General features: G+C 40.8%; 2 protein-coding genes across 3 annotated transcripts; one reads left to right on the top strand and one right to left on the bottom strand.

The window, feature by feature from the left end:
• The first annotated feature begins 742 nt into the window (after positions 1 to 742).
• ndufb7 (NADH:ubiquinone oxidoreductase subunit B7) lies at positions 743 to 2,516 on the top strand. The gene is made up of 3 exons (XM_055041038.1): positions 743 to 1,016; positions 2,024 to 2,192; positions 2,344 to 2,516. The coding sequence occupies exons 1-3, from the start codon at positions 905 to 907 to the stop codon at positions 2,435 to 2,437; spliced, it is 375 nt and encodes a 124-aa protein (XP_054897013.1). The 5' UTR covers positions 743 to 904; the 3' UTR covers positions 2,438 to 2,516.
• A 168-nt stretch (positions 2,517 to 2,684) lies between these two features.
• On the bottom strand, positions 2,685 to 15,281 carry tecrb (trans-2,3-enoyl-CoA reductase b). 2 transcript variants are annotated; one of them, XM_055041036.1, is made up of 12 exons: positions 15,198 to 15,281; positions 11,035 to 11,085; positions 7,620 to 7,671; positions 7,492 to 7,536; positions 7,286 to 7,389; positions 6,889 to 7,004; positions 5,584 to 5,689; positions 5,430 to 5,502; positions 5,298 to 5,341; positions 4,641 to 4,698; positions 4,342 to 4,430; positions 2,685 to 3,269 (listed from the first exon to the last, which is right to left on the bottom strand). In XM_055041036.1, exons 1-12 carry the CDS (start codon positions 15,210 to 15,212, stop codon positions 3,096 to 3,098), a joined length of 927 nt encoding a protein of 308 aa, XP_054897011.1. In that variant the 5' UTR covers positions 15,213 to 15,281; the 3' UTR covers positions 2,685 to 3,095. The 2 variants fall into 2 exon arrangements, with proteins under 2 accessions (XP_054897011.1, XP_054897009.1); XM_055041034.1 differs by lacking the exon at positions 15,198 to 15,281 and having other exon boundaries at positions 11,035 to 11,322.
• Between the last annotated feature and the right edge of the window lie 1,244 nt (positions 15,282 to 16,525).

Below are 16,525 nucleotides of genomic sequence, written 5' to 3'. Positions count from 1 at the left end.
AGCAGCTCCAGCTGCTGGTTGGAGCTGGAGCAGAATCCTCTCTGAATGCCAGATTGATGTGGCTTTTTAAAATGTACTATTTTATTACAAATGGTCATTTACCACTGTAGTGAAATACAGTATGGGTGGTATAGATATATCAACCTATTGTTTCAGTTGTCGTCTCCTTTGCACTTGTTTTATTTCTCTTTTTCACGGATTCATGAACTGTGCTAATGTTGATAAACATAACAGTTTTAAGAAACGAGCAACGGCAAGCACAGCTCTGGTGACTCTCCTTGTCATTAAAAAGGAGCATAGCTGGTGGTCTAGAGTTATGACTAAGTCTGTGGTTAAATGGCCTGATCATAATTTGTACAACTTATCCAATTGTGTGTGAATTTGTTGCCTTGATTTGTTTTTTTTTTTGTTGCTTTTTTTATTATTAAAAATGATCTTTGTTTAGAAATATATAGATTGAACAAGGGATATAACACATAATATGTAACAAAGTAGTGGGATAGGCAATGTAATAAATATATTCAGTATATTTTTTTATGCAAAAATTTGATTAGTGGTTTGTGTAACAGTTTAAAGAAAACATCTGCCATTTTCTTATTTAACATGCGTCTGAAGAAATGTCCACACCCGTATTCACAGTGAATCGTAAAGTTTTCCCAAAAGACAACAGCCGAAGGTCGAACAGTGTTTTGTTGTTTCACCTTCCTGCCTATAGGTGGCGATAACGTTTTTTCTTTGTGACGTTAAGTTCTGAAGCAAAGCGGAAGTGGATGCAGGGGGCTTGTGGAGGTGACCGAATGGCAGATTGCAGACTATTTCTGTAAACATTTCATTGTTGTCAGTGCATAACAGCGGTGTGTGGCAGATTAACTTTAACCTCCAGTGTGCCTGAGTCACCGTTGCCATGGGCGCTCACCTGGTCAGGCGGTATGTCACCGAAAGGGACACCGAACCGGACCCGACCGAGAAGTTCGAGTTTGACCCGAAGATCGGCTTCGAAGAGAGGAAACAGAGAGGTCAGTGTGCCGCGACTGGACCGGGTTTCATCTGAGCCGCTGCTATCAAGCAGGTGTTTTCAGACGAAAAGGGGATTTCACAGCAGTTAGCTTGGGCGTTAGCTCTTGCTAATGTAGCCCCGGAGATAACGGGCGAAGCTGGCCTGTTGACGAGCTAATGTTAGCATATTGATTGCCACAAAACGGGTTTTCCTTCTGCTGGGAAAGATTTACAGCTTGTTGTAATGAACCAGAATGGATCTGGTTGGGAATCTGGGGTACAAAGCATAGAGACAATGTGTTAGTGAATACCTATAGCAGTGTTGAGTGGAGTAGAGAACAACTGGGGATAAAGTTCAAACTTAGAAACTGCGAATTGATCCGAAACAATTACAAAATGATTCCTCTTAAATTACAACTTGTGCTCAAATAAAGGCTGAGCAATAAAAGAGAGAACCAATCAGCTGATGCAAAACTGATCAGTAAAAACATTTATGGATGTTTTTATTTATAAAACAGTCATAAATGTTTTATAAATAAATGTTTTGACAGGGGCGCCGGATATGGGGGAGGGTGGAAAGTGATGACAATTCTGAGGGCCCCTGACCAACAGGGGCCCTCAGAAATAAATAGAAATAAAAAAAAAATTAATTGGGGCCCTGTCAAGTACAAAATGAATCGTATTGTGTTTTCGAAGATTGTTTTTAGTAGTGAAAATCAAATGTTGCCCCTCCCAGACCAAAAAGCACACATTTGCCCCCGATGCCCCTGGATTCGAATGAAACGGTTCCTTCCTGCTTGGAGCTTGACCTGTTCAGCAGCAGACAGTGGAAAACAAGACCGACTGTGTCTGTTACTATGCTGCTAAGAAAAATAATAACGTCTTTATGTTGTGACTGTGTCTGTGAAAAATCGATTTCCTCTGCCTTCTCCCGGTACCATCTAGGAACAACCAGTCAGTGGCAGGAGAGTTTCAGTGCTGTGGTTTTGGGCTGAATCTCAACTGAGAAAGAGTTGCTCTTTTTCAGAGATGATCGCAACCCAGGATCAGATGAACCTGGCGCAGCTGCCTTTGGGGCAGAGAGATTACTGCGCCCACCATCTGATAACGCTCATGAAGTGCAAGAGGGACAACTGGCCCAACTTCCTGGCTTGCAAGCACGAAAGGCACGACTGGGACTACTGCGAACACCAGGAGTAAGTGTCCGCTGGTCACATTTTCCAAGTTGCTTTAGGGAAAGCTGTGGCGCTGCTGGTTCACGCACTTTACATGCTGGAGTTTTACATTTTAAAAGATCTACTGCGTCATTATGGTGTGCAGTAAATATATGCGCTTCCTGCCTTGCAGTTACGTTATGCGTATGAAGGAGTACGAGAGGGAGAGAAGGCTCCGGCTGAGGAAGAAGAGGATTGAAGCCAAGGCAGAGGCAGAAGCTGCATGATGAGAACATCCTCCAATTCTGCTTCCTTGTATATACACCTGCTGTTCACATTAAACAATATTGATCAAGCTCTATATAACCCAAAGCCTTTTTTTTTTCTTTACTGTGTGTGAATATTCAGACTGTAAGAAACTGAATCCAGCATGACTTTCTCCTTGGAAAAATGCCACCGCCTGCCATTTTTCCAGCATTAGTCAAAGATATTAACCCAAAAACAAAATTTAAAACAAGACAAAGAAACAAAAGCTTGATTTGTTTTTTTTTAAATAAATTACCTCGATCAACACTCAAGTCTGTCAGTTTCAGATTTTAAGATTCTTAAGCAATTCAAGGTGAGAGTTCAAAAGATGCGTTCAATGCCAGCCGCTCCAAGCTAAAGAAGAAAAACACCAGAAAACTGCAGCGAGGCAATAAAAATGGGACTCTTGCATATTTTACAGCAGTTTTTAGAAGAACGCAACTCAAAAGTAAACCAGTCAGAACAGAACAGTTTGTCTGCAATACAAAAAATATATATAACAAACTAAACATTTTTACTTGACAACACAAGGAGAATTTAAAGCAGGAAGAGAAGCAAGAGATCAAGCTTTGAATCTATCACTCTGAATCCAGTGTGAAGTTTAGAGGAAGGACGACGTCCTCGTAGTCGGCGATGGATCTACAGGACGAAGGGCAGGATGGGCGAGCGGAGCGGAGGGTAGTCGCGGAACTCCTTCAGGTAGCTGCGGTGCTTCCCTTTGGCCCAGACGGTCATCTGGATGAAACCCACCAGGGTGAAGAAGGCCACCGGCAGACACTGGGTCATCAGGGTGAAACCGAGCCAGGAGCCCAGCTGCAGGAGGAACAAACGGCGTCACAGACAACACACACAACTCAGATCCAAACAGGAAGAAGTGAGTTCACATTCCTCATGCTGAGAGAAGGCCCTGCAACCCTATAGGTAACATTTTTTTCCTTACTTTGATATTTTTCTTAAGCAGCAATAAGATTTCTTTTTTTTAAGGCTGAATATTATTTGTAATTGGTCTGTTCAAGACCAATACATAAAATGTTATATTTAAATTAACCAATCTTTATTTGAGCGAAATCAGAAAAATGCTTAAGAAGGAAAATGCTTATTTTGGGGAAGCACAGGATTTGGGTGTCAGAGAAATAACGTGAGCAGCATGGAGTCCAAAAAATAGATATGTGGTATCAGTAATCATCAGTTATTGGCATAACAACAATATTAATATTGGATGTTCACATCAGCCCATATTGGTGCATCACTAGTTTCTTGTGAACTAAGTCATGTTGAAGAGTCTCGTGTCCAGTTTATTACCCAGAAGTCAACTTCCTACTCCTCGAGTTCAAATTCACATTTAAATATTAGGAGAAAATATGTTTCTGCCAGAAAGCTGATGATAAATCTGGCAGAGAAATTACAAATACAACAGATTTCTTTATCGGGGTAAGAAGTTTGCAAACTGGCAAACTTGCGCCTGCTGGGGATGAGTCTGACCACTAGATGGCAGCGAATTGCTTGCAGGACTATTCAAGCAAAACGAGTGGTTTAAAAAAAGCTTCTTGATTGTATGGCTACATAATCTTTTGGACAAAGAAGTGATGAATTCAGAATCTTTGGATTCCCGTATAAATGAGTTAGTCTTCAAGATTTGGAAAAAGTTCAACTGCAGACGTTTCATGACCGTGTAGGAACATTGTCACTGAGCTCCTGTTATCGTTCAGAAGGTGAATGAATGGAACCTTAAGTCTGTTATCCAAGCTGTCATTTTAAATGGCAATATCATGACAACTGAGATTCAATGCAAATATAATTCTACCACAGTTTGCTTTGACTACACAGAGTTGGAGCAGGTATCAAGCATTCAGATACACAAAACAAAAAGTGGAGAACATGTTACCTCATAGGTGTAGTTGGGACAGGAGACGAGGAGGAAGATCCAGGTGAAGGGGTTCTTGGTTGGATAGGGAATCTTCCTGGTCTTTGATCCTGGATTTACATGAAAAAGAGAGAAAATTTGAAACTTGAAATCTCCTCGCAATCCAATTCTCTTAGTCAAATTAGATAAATCGAAGATTTTGAAAGCTCAGTTATTAAATATGTATTGACCAGGAAGAAATCCATCTCATGATTTTGAATATTTCCATCAAAACGTTCATCAATGTACTTTTAAGTTGTGCGAGTGACGGATGTGTTCACCTGGTGGGCGCAGGTTCCGGAGAGCGATGTGGATGGAAAAGTTCCCGATCTGACAGAACTGTGATCGAGAGCATTTATAGCGTTACATAGTATTTATTTAAATGTCAAAGAAAATTAGGTAAGATGTTTAAAAACCAACTGGCAAAAGACAAAAGAGAAATCCTACAACTGACAATAAAAATCTGACAATATTCTATTTTTTGGGTACATTTCTTGAAGAAGGAAGTTGCGCTCACGTCTCCTCCCGAGGTTTTGGGAGGAAACCTCAGAAGGTTTCCTCCCAAAAAGGTTTCCTCCCAAAACCCCTGTGCTGTTGAACAGAGTCTACTGGACTATCCAGCGGGTAAACACCCTAAGCTTCTACAACCAACTAGTCTGTAGACCCCGTCTACCAGTCAGGTCCATACTTGGAAAATGAAGCCGGAAGCTTGTCGACTGCTATGACAAGTGTGTTCTTGAGGTGCAACTTTTCAAGAAACATTGTCTTTAAAAAAAAATAAAAATACAGGAAGTGTTGTTATATTTGACCTTGTATTTTCAAGTCTTGACAATAAACTTTAAAATACAATTCATGCCAACTCTGAGTGAAAGCCCACTGCTGACCAGAACTGCATCGACTCGCATCAGAAGAGCTGCGATGAGGAAACTGACTCTTACCAGGAATATGATGAGCGCCAGTCTGATCTGCTGTTCTCCGTATACTGAAAAAGAAAATTTCACATAAGAAAGACAACAGCCACCGCTTCATGTGTCGCTAAACCATATGCCACGACGCTAATGAACACTCACTGGGTGGTGTGTACAATGGATGGTTGATGTAATAAGCCATCCATGCTGCAAAGCCCCAGTAGTAGGTGCAATTCTGAAAGCGACGACAACACTCTTTTTTTCCCCCTTGTGTTGAAGAAGTTAACGTGTGACGAGATCAGAGAGTGAATCCCACCTTGAAGATGTTCCGTAACGGCATCGTTCCGTGAGAGAAGCGGTGGACAAACAGGGTCTCCAGGAGTCTCTTAACGTAGTGGAAGGAGTGGCACATACAGGCCAGACTGAAAGAAGGAGACGTGAGTCGACATCACTCAAACCCGGACCCATTGAGAGCAGTCCGTACTTGAGCTGACTTGATGTTCTTGATGTTCTTCACGGCATGTCAAGAGATCAAACCCACTAAATCTCATTATGATTCACTGTGTTGTTGAGTGTTAGGTTGCCTGTTGACAAGCACAGCCTTTCTGCAGCATCTGCCTGCCTCATCTTGTATGACAACTTGGCATCTGGCCACTTGGACTCTCCAGGTTAGGATTAATCGGATTAATCGTTGTGATGAAGCGATAATTGAAATAATTGTTCACTAATTTATAAAACTGACTGGTCGTTAACTGATGTAAGAGACTCGCAAAAAAAGCAATTAGCTGAAAAAAAAACAGTATTAAGATATCAACCGTATTTGTCTTTGTAAATGTGTTTTATCCAAAACTCAACTCCTTAGCTTCACCTGATTTCAGTTCACAAAAGGGACGCTCTGTTACTGCACTTTAGGTAACAAAATGAGTATTTTATTATTTGAAAAGAAACTGAATTATTTGCTTATCTTGCATCTTTTAACGTTTTTATTGTGTTGTATAAAAAAAGGCTTAAAATCTGTAGAATCTGCCGTTTATTTTTATCCAAATAGTCATCAGAACGATCAATAGAATAATGAAGAAAGTAATTGTTAGTCGCAGCAGTACTCCAGATATTTACAAACCCTTGTAAATTACTGTCTGTGCATTTACTCTACATCGCATTTCAATAATATTCCCTCTTCGTGCGTTTTGAAGCCAAACTTAACCGACTTCCATCTCCCGGCTGCAGCTGCATAAACTCAACCCCTCCACTATTCTGCATCGCATGCATACTGATCATTCCTGCTACAGCTGCTTTCTACAAGCTTTTGTAACATATAAAACTCTACAAAATAAGTTTAAGTCCCCATAGTTCTCAGAAAGACATGAAATACAAAAAAGCTCCTCAAGTTTGAGACTAAATCCTTTCAGATCACTGTTAGATTAAAATGTAGAAAATGAAATGCTAGATTGATTAAAATGGACCAGTGCCGACGAATGGAAAACAAATCTAAGCCTCGGTGGAAATATCCCCCAAGTGGCAGCAGAAGGTACTGCGTTCAGATATGTTTTGAAAGGCTAAATGAGAAACTAGGGCTCTTTCAAATCCCATGAGGCATGGGGAAAACATAGTGGACACTCACTGCACAACCCAGTGTTTGCTGGTGGTGAAGTCATGTTTGGGCGCGTAGATGAAGGGAACCCGGAAGTAGAACAGCAGATAGATGACCAGAGGGCCGGTGTATTCTGTCAGAAACACCTGAAAACACGAGGAATAACAGATCAGACGGCACAGAATCTCATCTTTGACAGGAGGAGCTGGAATACAAGTATTGTGGGAGCTTTGAAAAAAAAAAGAAAAAAACAACAACATGGAGAACATCCTTGAAGCAGATCAAAGCTACCAGGACTTTTCTTTAAATCCCAAACACCTTTCCTTCACAGTGGGATCTCTCGGCGCAGGAGCGCCTGATTTCAGTCGCTCGCTCGTGTCTTTGAACGTGTCAGAGCTGTTAGAGCTGATTTGTGTTTTGAACTCACTGTGACCCAGCTGATCTGAGCTCCCAGGTCTCTGAAGTAGAAGGTTGCCGTGGTGCCCACAGGGAGATGCTGCAGGACGTCCTCGTCTTTCAGGGACTTCCCCTCTGAAACAATTGCATTACTGGACACGTAAGATTCACGCAGCGCAATGAGCGAAAAGCTTCCACTAGCCCCGCTTCAATGAGATCAAATCAACAGTGACGTACTGGGGTCGAGACGAATGGACTGTCTGGCTGGGTACCACTGAGGATCTGAAACGGGAGAGGTAATTACCTTACAGTCATTGTAAAGGCAGAATACAAAGAGCCAGATGGAGAAGGAAAGCGACACGTACGGCTCTTGTGGAACATGGACTTGATCTCTCCGATGGTGGCATTTGGCTCGACCTGCAAATAACATGACAGTAAATAAACATAGGGACACCCACTCCCACACAAAGGGGACGTTCATAATCCCCTTTCCATTTATGATGGAGGTTAGAGGTAAATTTAGCTCAGACTGCGCTTAAACACCTCCTGGATGCGGGCTAACAAACAGCTGGTGTTAAAGAGTTTCAAAAAGTCTGGACGCACAAAAACACCTGTCCTTTATTCCATGAAGTCATGAGGAGGACACACAGACAACAGTCCTGTTTGTCTTCGCTGTGGTCAACATTTAGTTGTGCAGATATTTTACCCTGCATAACTCTTGATGCAAGCTATATTCTTAGACAGAGATACCATTACCCAGTTCCTGAACAGCATAGATAGTACACGTCTATGTGAAAGACCCCTCATGTTTCAGCCATCTTCCTTTAATTCCCTCAAACTTCTGTGTGTGACCTCTCCGGGACCTCCAAGTATTTTCAGCAGGATGACATCGCTGACGTTGGATTTCAGGAACCACCTCTAGGGTTCCACTGCTGGTCTGGAGCCGATGCCCAACTTAGATCCTGCTGTGTTTTGACTGGCAAAGCTGGGTGGGGCTCTAATGGAGGTCTAGAAATATGGGTTTTTCTTCACAGAGAAGTTGTGATTGTACTGGAAGATGCATTGACATGGTTCTGTGAAAAGGGCTTTCCCAAGCCGATATTGATACCGGATGTCAAATATCAGCCAATAAACGAGTATCGGGTTTCTATCAACCTGCATCTAAACTCTGCAAAATAAGCACTCTGCTCCAGTATTTAGTCCGTCCCAGCATCCGTCCAGCAGCACGCGGACCCAATTGGTTCATAATAAATGGGTCAGTTGTTCTCATACCTGCTATTGTTGACTGTTGCTCTCCGAGTAATACTCACTTGATCAAGCCTTTTCTAAAACAGTATCCATGATTTGCGCCGATTTCGTATTGGATCACTAATCTGTAGCGACCAATACTCAAAGCTGCGACATCTGTATCTTATCTGAAGTGAAAAAGTTGAGCCCTTTCCCCTCATTCATTGTGCCTTCAGTCCAGAGGCTTTGTGTCTTGAACGATCGTCCTTCATGGACGCTGACCCAGACACCTTCCTGCACTTGAGTCTTATTTCTAACTCAGCCGGTCGCATTAGCGCTAATCTAGGAAGTGTGTCGACCCCAAAAGCCCGTCTGCCTACATCCGAATCTGCATCTGTCAGATCTTTGAATCCGCCTCCCTCGAGGTGATAAGACTGCGACTCTTATCACCATAGAAACTCTGCTGGTTTGACAACCAGGTCTAATCTGTCCAGGATGGCACCTCATACTCTGTAGTCCTGAGGAGCAGCCTTTAATAAACAGAGTTTATTTTGGCTGATGGCACCGAGTGTGGCTAGTGAAACTCTATCCAAGCACCATCAGTGCACCAAATCTCTGAGCACAAGCAGCGCCAAAAATTAATCCGTCTAACACATTAACAACAAACAACGGGCCAAGCACGGATACTTGTAAATAATTCTGTAAAACAAGCTGCTCATCTCCAATTGAAATGAAATGTGATATCTTTTCATCTATCCACGGAAATCTCACAAATGCCTGTGGAGATTCACAGCAATGAAACTTGGAAGACTTTGTAACTTTTGCGCAATTCTAAAGATTTAAATGTCTTAAGTAAAACAAGGGAAAGACTCTTACAATCTTTGAATCCCAACTTTCTTGTGGTTCAGTAGTTTAAATACATTTCTTTTGTATCTGGTAGGATTGTCTCCAAACTGGACGATTCGGCTGAAATGTTTTTAGTTTGCTTCCAGAAGAGTCTCAATGATTTACTGGAACTTTGGCCCATTTCTTCTGACAGAACAGATGCAACTGTGTCAATTTTCAGTTCACACAAATCTCATCAGCAGTAGAGTAAAAACCAAAATGACATGTCAAATCAAAGACGTGGAAAGTAATTTACTTTTTAAAAACTGTGTTAAAACCAGTAAAAACTAATTTTATTAAGTGCATTAGAAAACCAACAATGAGAAAGAAGTCTAGAAAATAAAATATTTTTTTCCATACTCGATATAATTTTCTTTACTTTTACAGACCTTGAAATGGGTTGACGAAAATGTCACATTGTCCAGACTTTTAAATACTGCATAGGAACCGTGTTATAAATGGCTGTTTATAATGTATCTTTTGTACTTTGTTTTGAACCATGCTATACAATTAACCCATGTCCTTAAGGTGAAACCTTCACATTTTGTATGTGGAGTCAGAAAAAATGTAGAAGAACAAACTTTTCAGAAACAGTTACTGCCACCAACATTGTTTTATACATCTTTAAAATCCTATTATTCAACAGGATTCAGCCAGTTTTATTAAAAAAAAATGTAAAATTTTACCAGGGCGCTATGGTCACAAACTCTCAACTGCTACTTTCCAAATCATTTCACTATTCTGCACCATCATTACCTGGTAAATAAAGCCATTTATTTTGCTTTGCGTGATGGGAGTAAATATTCATTTGAATTTTTCCACATTGTCACGTTACTATCACAGACTCCAATATATTCCATAAAGATTGCATGCAAAAGAACTAAATAATCTAAAATGTGTGACCTTCATATCGTTTACAGCCTCAATGAGTCAGGACTTTACAGAATGACAATTGTCCATTCTTCTTTGTCAAGTAGTTCAGTCTCACTGAGACTGGAGGGAACTGCGAACATCGATCTTGCCACAGATTCTAAATTAACTTTCACTGGACTATTTTAACACATGAATTTGCTGTGATAAAAAAAAAACTATTAGTAGCTCTGCTGGATGTCTTGTTGGAAGGTGAACATCGACCCCAGTCTAACGTCCCTGATAAGTTGTTTTTTTTTCTAGGCCTGTCCTGCTTTTCGAACAAATCCTTGTTCCTACTTAAACAAAGCATCCCCACTATATATACGCAACTTTGGGGATGGGATGTACCAGGTGTACATCTTGTTTATTGCATGTGAGGGAAAAAAGTTTAGCTTAGCTTTGGTCTGGCCAGAGCACGTTATGTTTATGTCTTCCCAAGATGGTTTCCTTTGGCCATCATCAGGGTAACCGAATGCAGCATGCAGCAGCGTCCCATGAATGAAAGGCACTCTAGAGGATGCCCCCTATACACAGGCTGTGATACATGCCCACAGACAGAGAGAGAGAGAGAGAAAGACCACTGCTTCATGTTCTAGAAAACACCCATCTCCCACACAGAGACCTTTTACTGTGATAAATGACCACATGCTGCACAGAGATAGTTATGCAACAGAGGTTTTTTAAAAAGTTGCAGGTATCATAGCTGTGTCATCTCAACATGAAATCAAACGAACAAAAACTTGAAGAGCTTCTCACCTTGTCCAGGAAGCAGAGCTTGTCCTTGGTCTTGGCGTCCAGTATCTCCACCTCAAAGAAAACAACGGCCTTTTTAGCTTTTTTTGCAGGTTTGCGTTTTGCCGGCGCTTGGCTCGTCGGCACGGCAGCCCCCGCCGCGTTATTCGCCTTTTTCCCGCTGGCTTCCAACGCCAAGGCATCCATGTCTCCTGTGCTCCACCTGCTCTCAGTTTATCCCCCCCGTTGCTCCCCTCAGATCGGCACCGACCTCTCCAGATCCACGCCGAGAGACGGACAAGAGTGCAGCGGCGCTCAGCTGTGGAAATAAATCTGTCGCTTCCCCCCCCCCCCGCAGACCCCCGCCCTCTTCCTCCTCATCCAGCCCCACCCTCTTCATTGAGCTCTCTCTGCCCACCTCTCACTTTACTGAACAGCCGCCTGACCGCTTGCGGCGCAGACGCCGTCCACATGAGAGCAGTTGAATACAAAGGCATGTCAAGCATCCTAAATGCCAAATTGTTTACTGAACGCATGTTGGACAAACAAAATCTCCGATTCATGCAAACTCCCAACCCGACATGCAGGGAATGTGCTCGGAAATGCAACTCTTCCCTAAAAACGGACAGCTACGACCTTTGACATCTCAACCTGTGGGGTAGAGGGTGGAAAGAAGGGAGGCATTACAACAAACAGCGCTTCCCTTCACCAGCCTGACCCCGTCTTCTTCTCCACAGCTAAATATAAACATCTCATAGCGACTCTGCCCATCAAGCCTTCTCCCAACTGACCCTACACGGATCTGGGCAGTGAAGTCATGGGTTTTATCAGAGGCCAACCGAGACACTCCCTTGATTTAGGTGCCATCAAATCCTAGTAGGGTTTTCAGTGAGTCGGACTTTAAAACTGACGTAAAGTTCTCGAAACTGTCACTGACATGCAAGTTTAACTTTTCTCAGCATTGTGAAGTAATAAAACTCCCAATTCTCTGGAAAATGTGGGAATAGATACCATCCACTTTCTCTCCGGCTAAATGGTTAGGGTAACCTTAAGAACATAAAATGCTGCACTAAATCAAAATGTAAAAAAAAACAAAAAGCATCAAAGAATGTCTCAAATAATAAATTTAAATTAACTCAATTTCCATTTTGCAATTTTAATTTAGAGACATCAGAATCCGTTTTATTATCATTTCAGCAGTGTGTGTGTGTGTTGTTTTTATTTCAACTCTATTCCTTGTTTATTTTTATATTTAAAAGATGTTCCGGTTACAGTGTTAAGTTTTCTTTACAAATTTAAAGTTGATTGATCTCTCAGAGGGAAAATAGCCATTTTCACAGTTCTGGAAACAAGATTATCGTTTATTGTTGGGACAATTCATTGTCCAGCAAAATTTCTTAATGTGATGGACCTACTAACGTCTTTGGGATGGGTCATTAAAATCTTGTTGAACTTCCTCAAACACTGCTTCAGTGTTAGGACGAGGACGGCACCAGTGAATTGGCCAGGGCTGCTGAAAATTCAGATTCTGTCCGAGTTCAATTCCTTTGTCTGAAGTGTTGCTAAATATAACAATAAAGTTGCTGAGCTGGCAACAGTGGGGTGGCTATTGTTAACTCCAAACGTGCAGACGTGACCTGGTGGTCATTTTCATATGTCACTTTATTAAAGGATCTTTAGCTTCTCAAATCAAGATTTTATTTATTTATCTTTTTTTTTTTTTGCCTACAAGAAATAAAGAGCCACACATAATCATGCAGGACACACGACACCACAGCTGTGACTTTGGGGCGACAAACCCGTTCCTGTCTTTGGGCCAACTCTGCTGTACCTCCCCCCCAGCTACCTCGTCTCAGCCAAATAAAACCTGTCAGATCGACAGTCGGAGCCGCTAATGCATTCTGTGGGGCACGAGGACGAAGCACGGAGAATTCAGTTTTAATTGCGACAGCGGATGTCGACGGTCCAGCGGCTGGATTCATAGCTTTGCTCTGAGGTAAAACCTGGCGTTCATTTTAAAACTGATGTTGCAGAGAAGAGTAGAGATAATGTGCTTCGTACAAATGTAGACATACTGTATCCTGTGGGCCTTTGCTGTCTCTAAATATAACAAAACATGATTTTATGAGTAATAAATCAGCCACATTGATAATTGACTGAAAATAAAAATTCTGCTGGAAAGTAGTCTGGAAACTTTAGCGAGCATTAATTTAACAAATAGTTTAGTGTAATTATACTTGCATTGTCATCTAGCTTTGAAATTATCAAAGCAAACAGTAAATGATGTAAGATTTAATATCTGCTTTAGGGTGTTCCTTAAAAAAAATACTGGATAATGTATAGCATTAACATTATCATTTATGATAATGTTGCACTTAATTAGATTTCGAAATCCACCAATTTTCAGATGATCTGTCGGTGAAATACTGAAAAATCAAATTTTTTTCCTGTTCACTAAACGCCTCCATCCTGAAAGCTCAAACTTCATTAGGTCCATTATTCATCAACAATCAGCATAACTAATGGAAATTGTTTTGAGGTTCTGGCAAAAAAAAAAAAAAAATCATGTCTTTCACCAATCAGCACTCTCATTACTATTCACTATTTAGTCCCTTTAATAACTCCCCCCCTCTTAAACCACTGCATACCAGCAGATTACCATATAGATTTGTCTATTCTTTTTTTCAGGAACTGTGTATGTAGTTGTAAAATTCATCATACCTCATCATACTTACAGTATGATGAATCTGCGCATCCTAGTTAAAATCAGACATTGTCAAACTCACAGCTGAAGGGTTTCTGTATTTTGTTTTCTCCTACATATTATGATGTTTCTAAGTTATTTAAGTGCCCAAATGTCTGTATTATCATTATTATTATTACTGTTTTCATTTTTCAGGAATTGTGTGTGTAGTTTTTATGTTTCATGTTTGCAAATCAGGTACAGAATTTAAACACCTGTATTTTTGAAAACATGGAAAAATGGAAAAGTGGAGTAGAAAAAACAAAAACAAAAGTAACATCAGCTCAGCTTGACCCCTTAAAAGTTAAACTATTTCAAAGACAAAACAGTCACAGACCGTTTAGAGGAAGCTGTTACAAAAAATGAACTTTCATATTATCTCACAAGGTTGCGGTCAGCAATCCTTGTCAGAGCTGCAGCGACCAAGCATTAATGTAGCACTTCTGAGAAACGCAATGGAGTGGCAATCAGTAACTACCACTACTCCTGCAGATTTATTTGTATGTGCAGATAAATCTAACCAACATTAAACTGCGGCGCAGATCTTGTCGCCTTGTAATGTCCAGTGCAAATTAATTTCACCCTTATCCCTTTATTTAGGTGCCAGGTACTGCTTTCACGTAGGAATAAACCGTGTGTACACTGCAGCTACAACTGAATAATGCTGTTCTTACAGGTGCCAAAAATCCAGGTTTGTCGACTGAAAGAAAAGGGAGCAGACCAACCAGCGGATGCGTCAGTTTCTGCCAAACTACTCCGGATCCTGTCTGGTGGGTTTTGGGTGTCGATACACCTGTGTGCTGGTGTTACTCTGCTGGTCCTGAAACCTTCTCCAGATCTTATGACAAAGACTTGTTTGATCATTTTAGAAATATATGAGTGAAAATGAACATTTTGAACCAGCTACTTGTATGTTTTCCATTAAACAGGGAGAGATTAAGTTACTACAGTAACTAATTTCCGAGTACCTTTTTAGCTGATTGGAAAAAGCTTGGACTGTAGATTACATGTAAACCACGCAGACATAGTATATTTATTGAAAAGGGCAGAGGTGGTGATCTCGACTTTTCACCTCCATTCTTGGGTAAGACAGAGCAAGATAAGGAGCGTCATGAATCATCCCAGCCAGAGATGGCGATGCTGCTAAACCTTTTCCTGCACAAAGAATGCCTCTGTTAAGCTCCAATGCCCCATTAAAACTAGAGGTTTCCGCTTGAAAAACACTGTTGATGGTGCACAAGGTTTTAAGACGATGAACGCTAAAAGAAACAGGCCCCAAATCGTTTCAGACCCATTATAGACGGTATTAACCGGGCTAAGCTTCACCGCTTATGGTAACATATCGGTACCTAATTACGGAGGTTTCCAAACACAGAGGTAACGCGAGGCCGGTTGAATTTAGTCCCAAACAAGTGTTGTTTAACAATGAATGGACACCACTTACCTCGTAGTGCTTCATCTTGGCAGTGGCTCTTCCTTAATATCTCGGATGAGTGTCAGGTCAATGACCAATCAGCGTATAAACATGCGGTGGCTGAGGACGTCAGGGGCGGACCCTACTCGCTCATGACAGCCTATCACGGCTAGCATAAGTCAGGCGAACACGCTCACTCTGTAAATTGTAGCCAATGAGATTTGAGCAAATGGAACGGCAATGCCGTAGCGCGAGATAATAGGATTTACTTTGGGTTGGCTCGGATTTTACTGTAATATATATATATATATATATATATATATATATATATATATATATATATATATATATATATATATATATTTTTTTTTTTTTTTTGACGTATTCTGAGTTCCTGTTGGTAATTTCGTCCTTCAAATTGCTTGTTACTGTTTAATGTCAGTTCATGCACAATAGGTTCACACATAAAGTGTTTCACAAATAAAGTCCAATGTTATTTAAATGAAATAAAAGAATAGGAAAAGCTCACAATGTAATTCTCAAAAAGACCAGATACAATAACTTCCTTAACTTACATTTTTATATATATCAATTGGAAGTGAAAATTGGGAAGGTTTTTTGCTGATAAGTATCTGATAATCTTCCATTACTTTCATTAAAAGTGGGCTATGTAAATTGTATAAATTAAATTCAGAGCCAGGAGGTGATCTTAGCACTGTCAATCAAACCTGTGTATATGCTGCTCAGAGCCTCCCCTTTGGTTTCTGCTGTGCAAGGTCACCAAAACAAAGCCTGCCATGAATGCTGGCTCTAGCATGGTCACGGAAGATGACTGATAAATGTTTTTTTTTTTTGGAACAGTAAGTTGTTCCTCTATCATTAGCACATTTAGGAGCACATACATAAAATTGATTGACTGCACCAAGATCTGATTGGTTGGAGCAGCATTGAGAGGAGGTGAAGTAGTCCAGTCATTTCACAGATTACCACTCACCTGTCACCACATGGCGCAAATTAAAACATGTGTAAGAAACATTTTCTATAAATTGTGTAAAACATAACATTTTTACACACAGAAATCCACAGAAATTTTAAATACGAATCTTCAAAAAAAAAAATGGTATACACTGAGAGCTTCTGTGTACCTTAAACTTGTTCCTGACGTGTCAGACATGCTTCTGCAGAGTTGGTTTTGGTATGAGCCACGCCCGAGGTGAAGCAAAAGGACCTTTATGTTCAAATGAGCTGTACAAAAAGACATTTCTGCTCTGTTGAAGGTTGCTAATGATGGTTTAAGATGGTTTAAAATGATAATCATCTGAATCAATTATACCATTTAGTTTCATGTAAATAAATAA

This window comes from Poeciliopsis prolifica, unplaced genomic scaffold (assembly GCF_027474105.1).
Source record: "Poeciliopsis prolifica strain line A6 unplaced genomic scaffold, Auburn_PproV2 SCAFFOLD016, whole genome shotgun sequence".
NCBI classification, from domain to species: Eukaryota; Metazoa; Chordata; class Actinopteri; order Cyprinodontiformes; family Poeciliidae; genus Poeciliopsis; species Poeciliopsis prolifica.
This window is presented reverse-complemented; position numbering and strand designations above follow the sequence as displayed.

Bases quoted from the DNA above. Each gene is read 5' to 3' on its own strand.
- ndufb7 (XM_055041038.1), top strand. From the start codon at position 905: ATGGGCGCTCACCTGGTCAGGCGGTATGTCACCGAAAGGGACACCGAA. The intron at 1,017-2,023 runs GTCAGTGTGCCG...GCTCTTTTTCAG, and splicing joins CGAAGAGAGGAAACAGAGAG to AGATGATCGCAACCCAGGAT. The intron at 2,193-2,343 runs GTAAGTGTCCGC...CCTGCCTTGCAG, and splicing joins GACTACTGCGAACACCAGGA to TTACGTTATGCGTATGAAGG.
- tecrb (XM_055041034.1), bottom strand. From the start codon at position 11,217: ATGGATGCCTTGGCGTTGGAAGCCAGCGGGAAAAAGGCGAATAACGCG. The intron at 7,390-7,491 runs GTACGTCACTGT...CAATTGTTTCAG, and splicing joins GTCCATTCGTCTCGACCCCA to AGGGGAAGTCCCTGAAAGAC. The intron at 7,005-7,285 runs GTGAGTTCAAAA...TCGTGTTTTCAG, and splicing joins CTCAGATCAGCTGGGTCACA to GTGTTTCTGACAGAATACAC.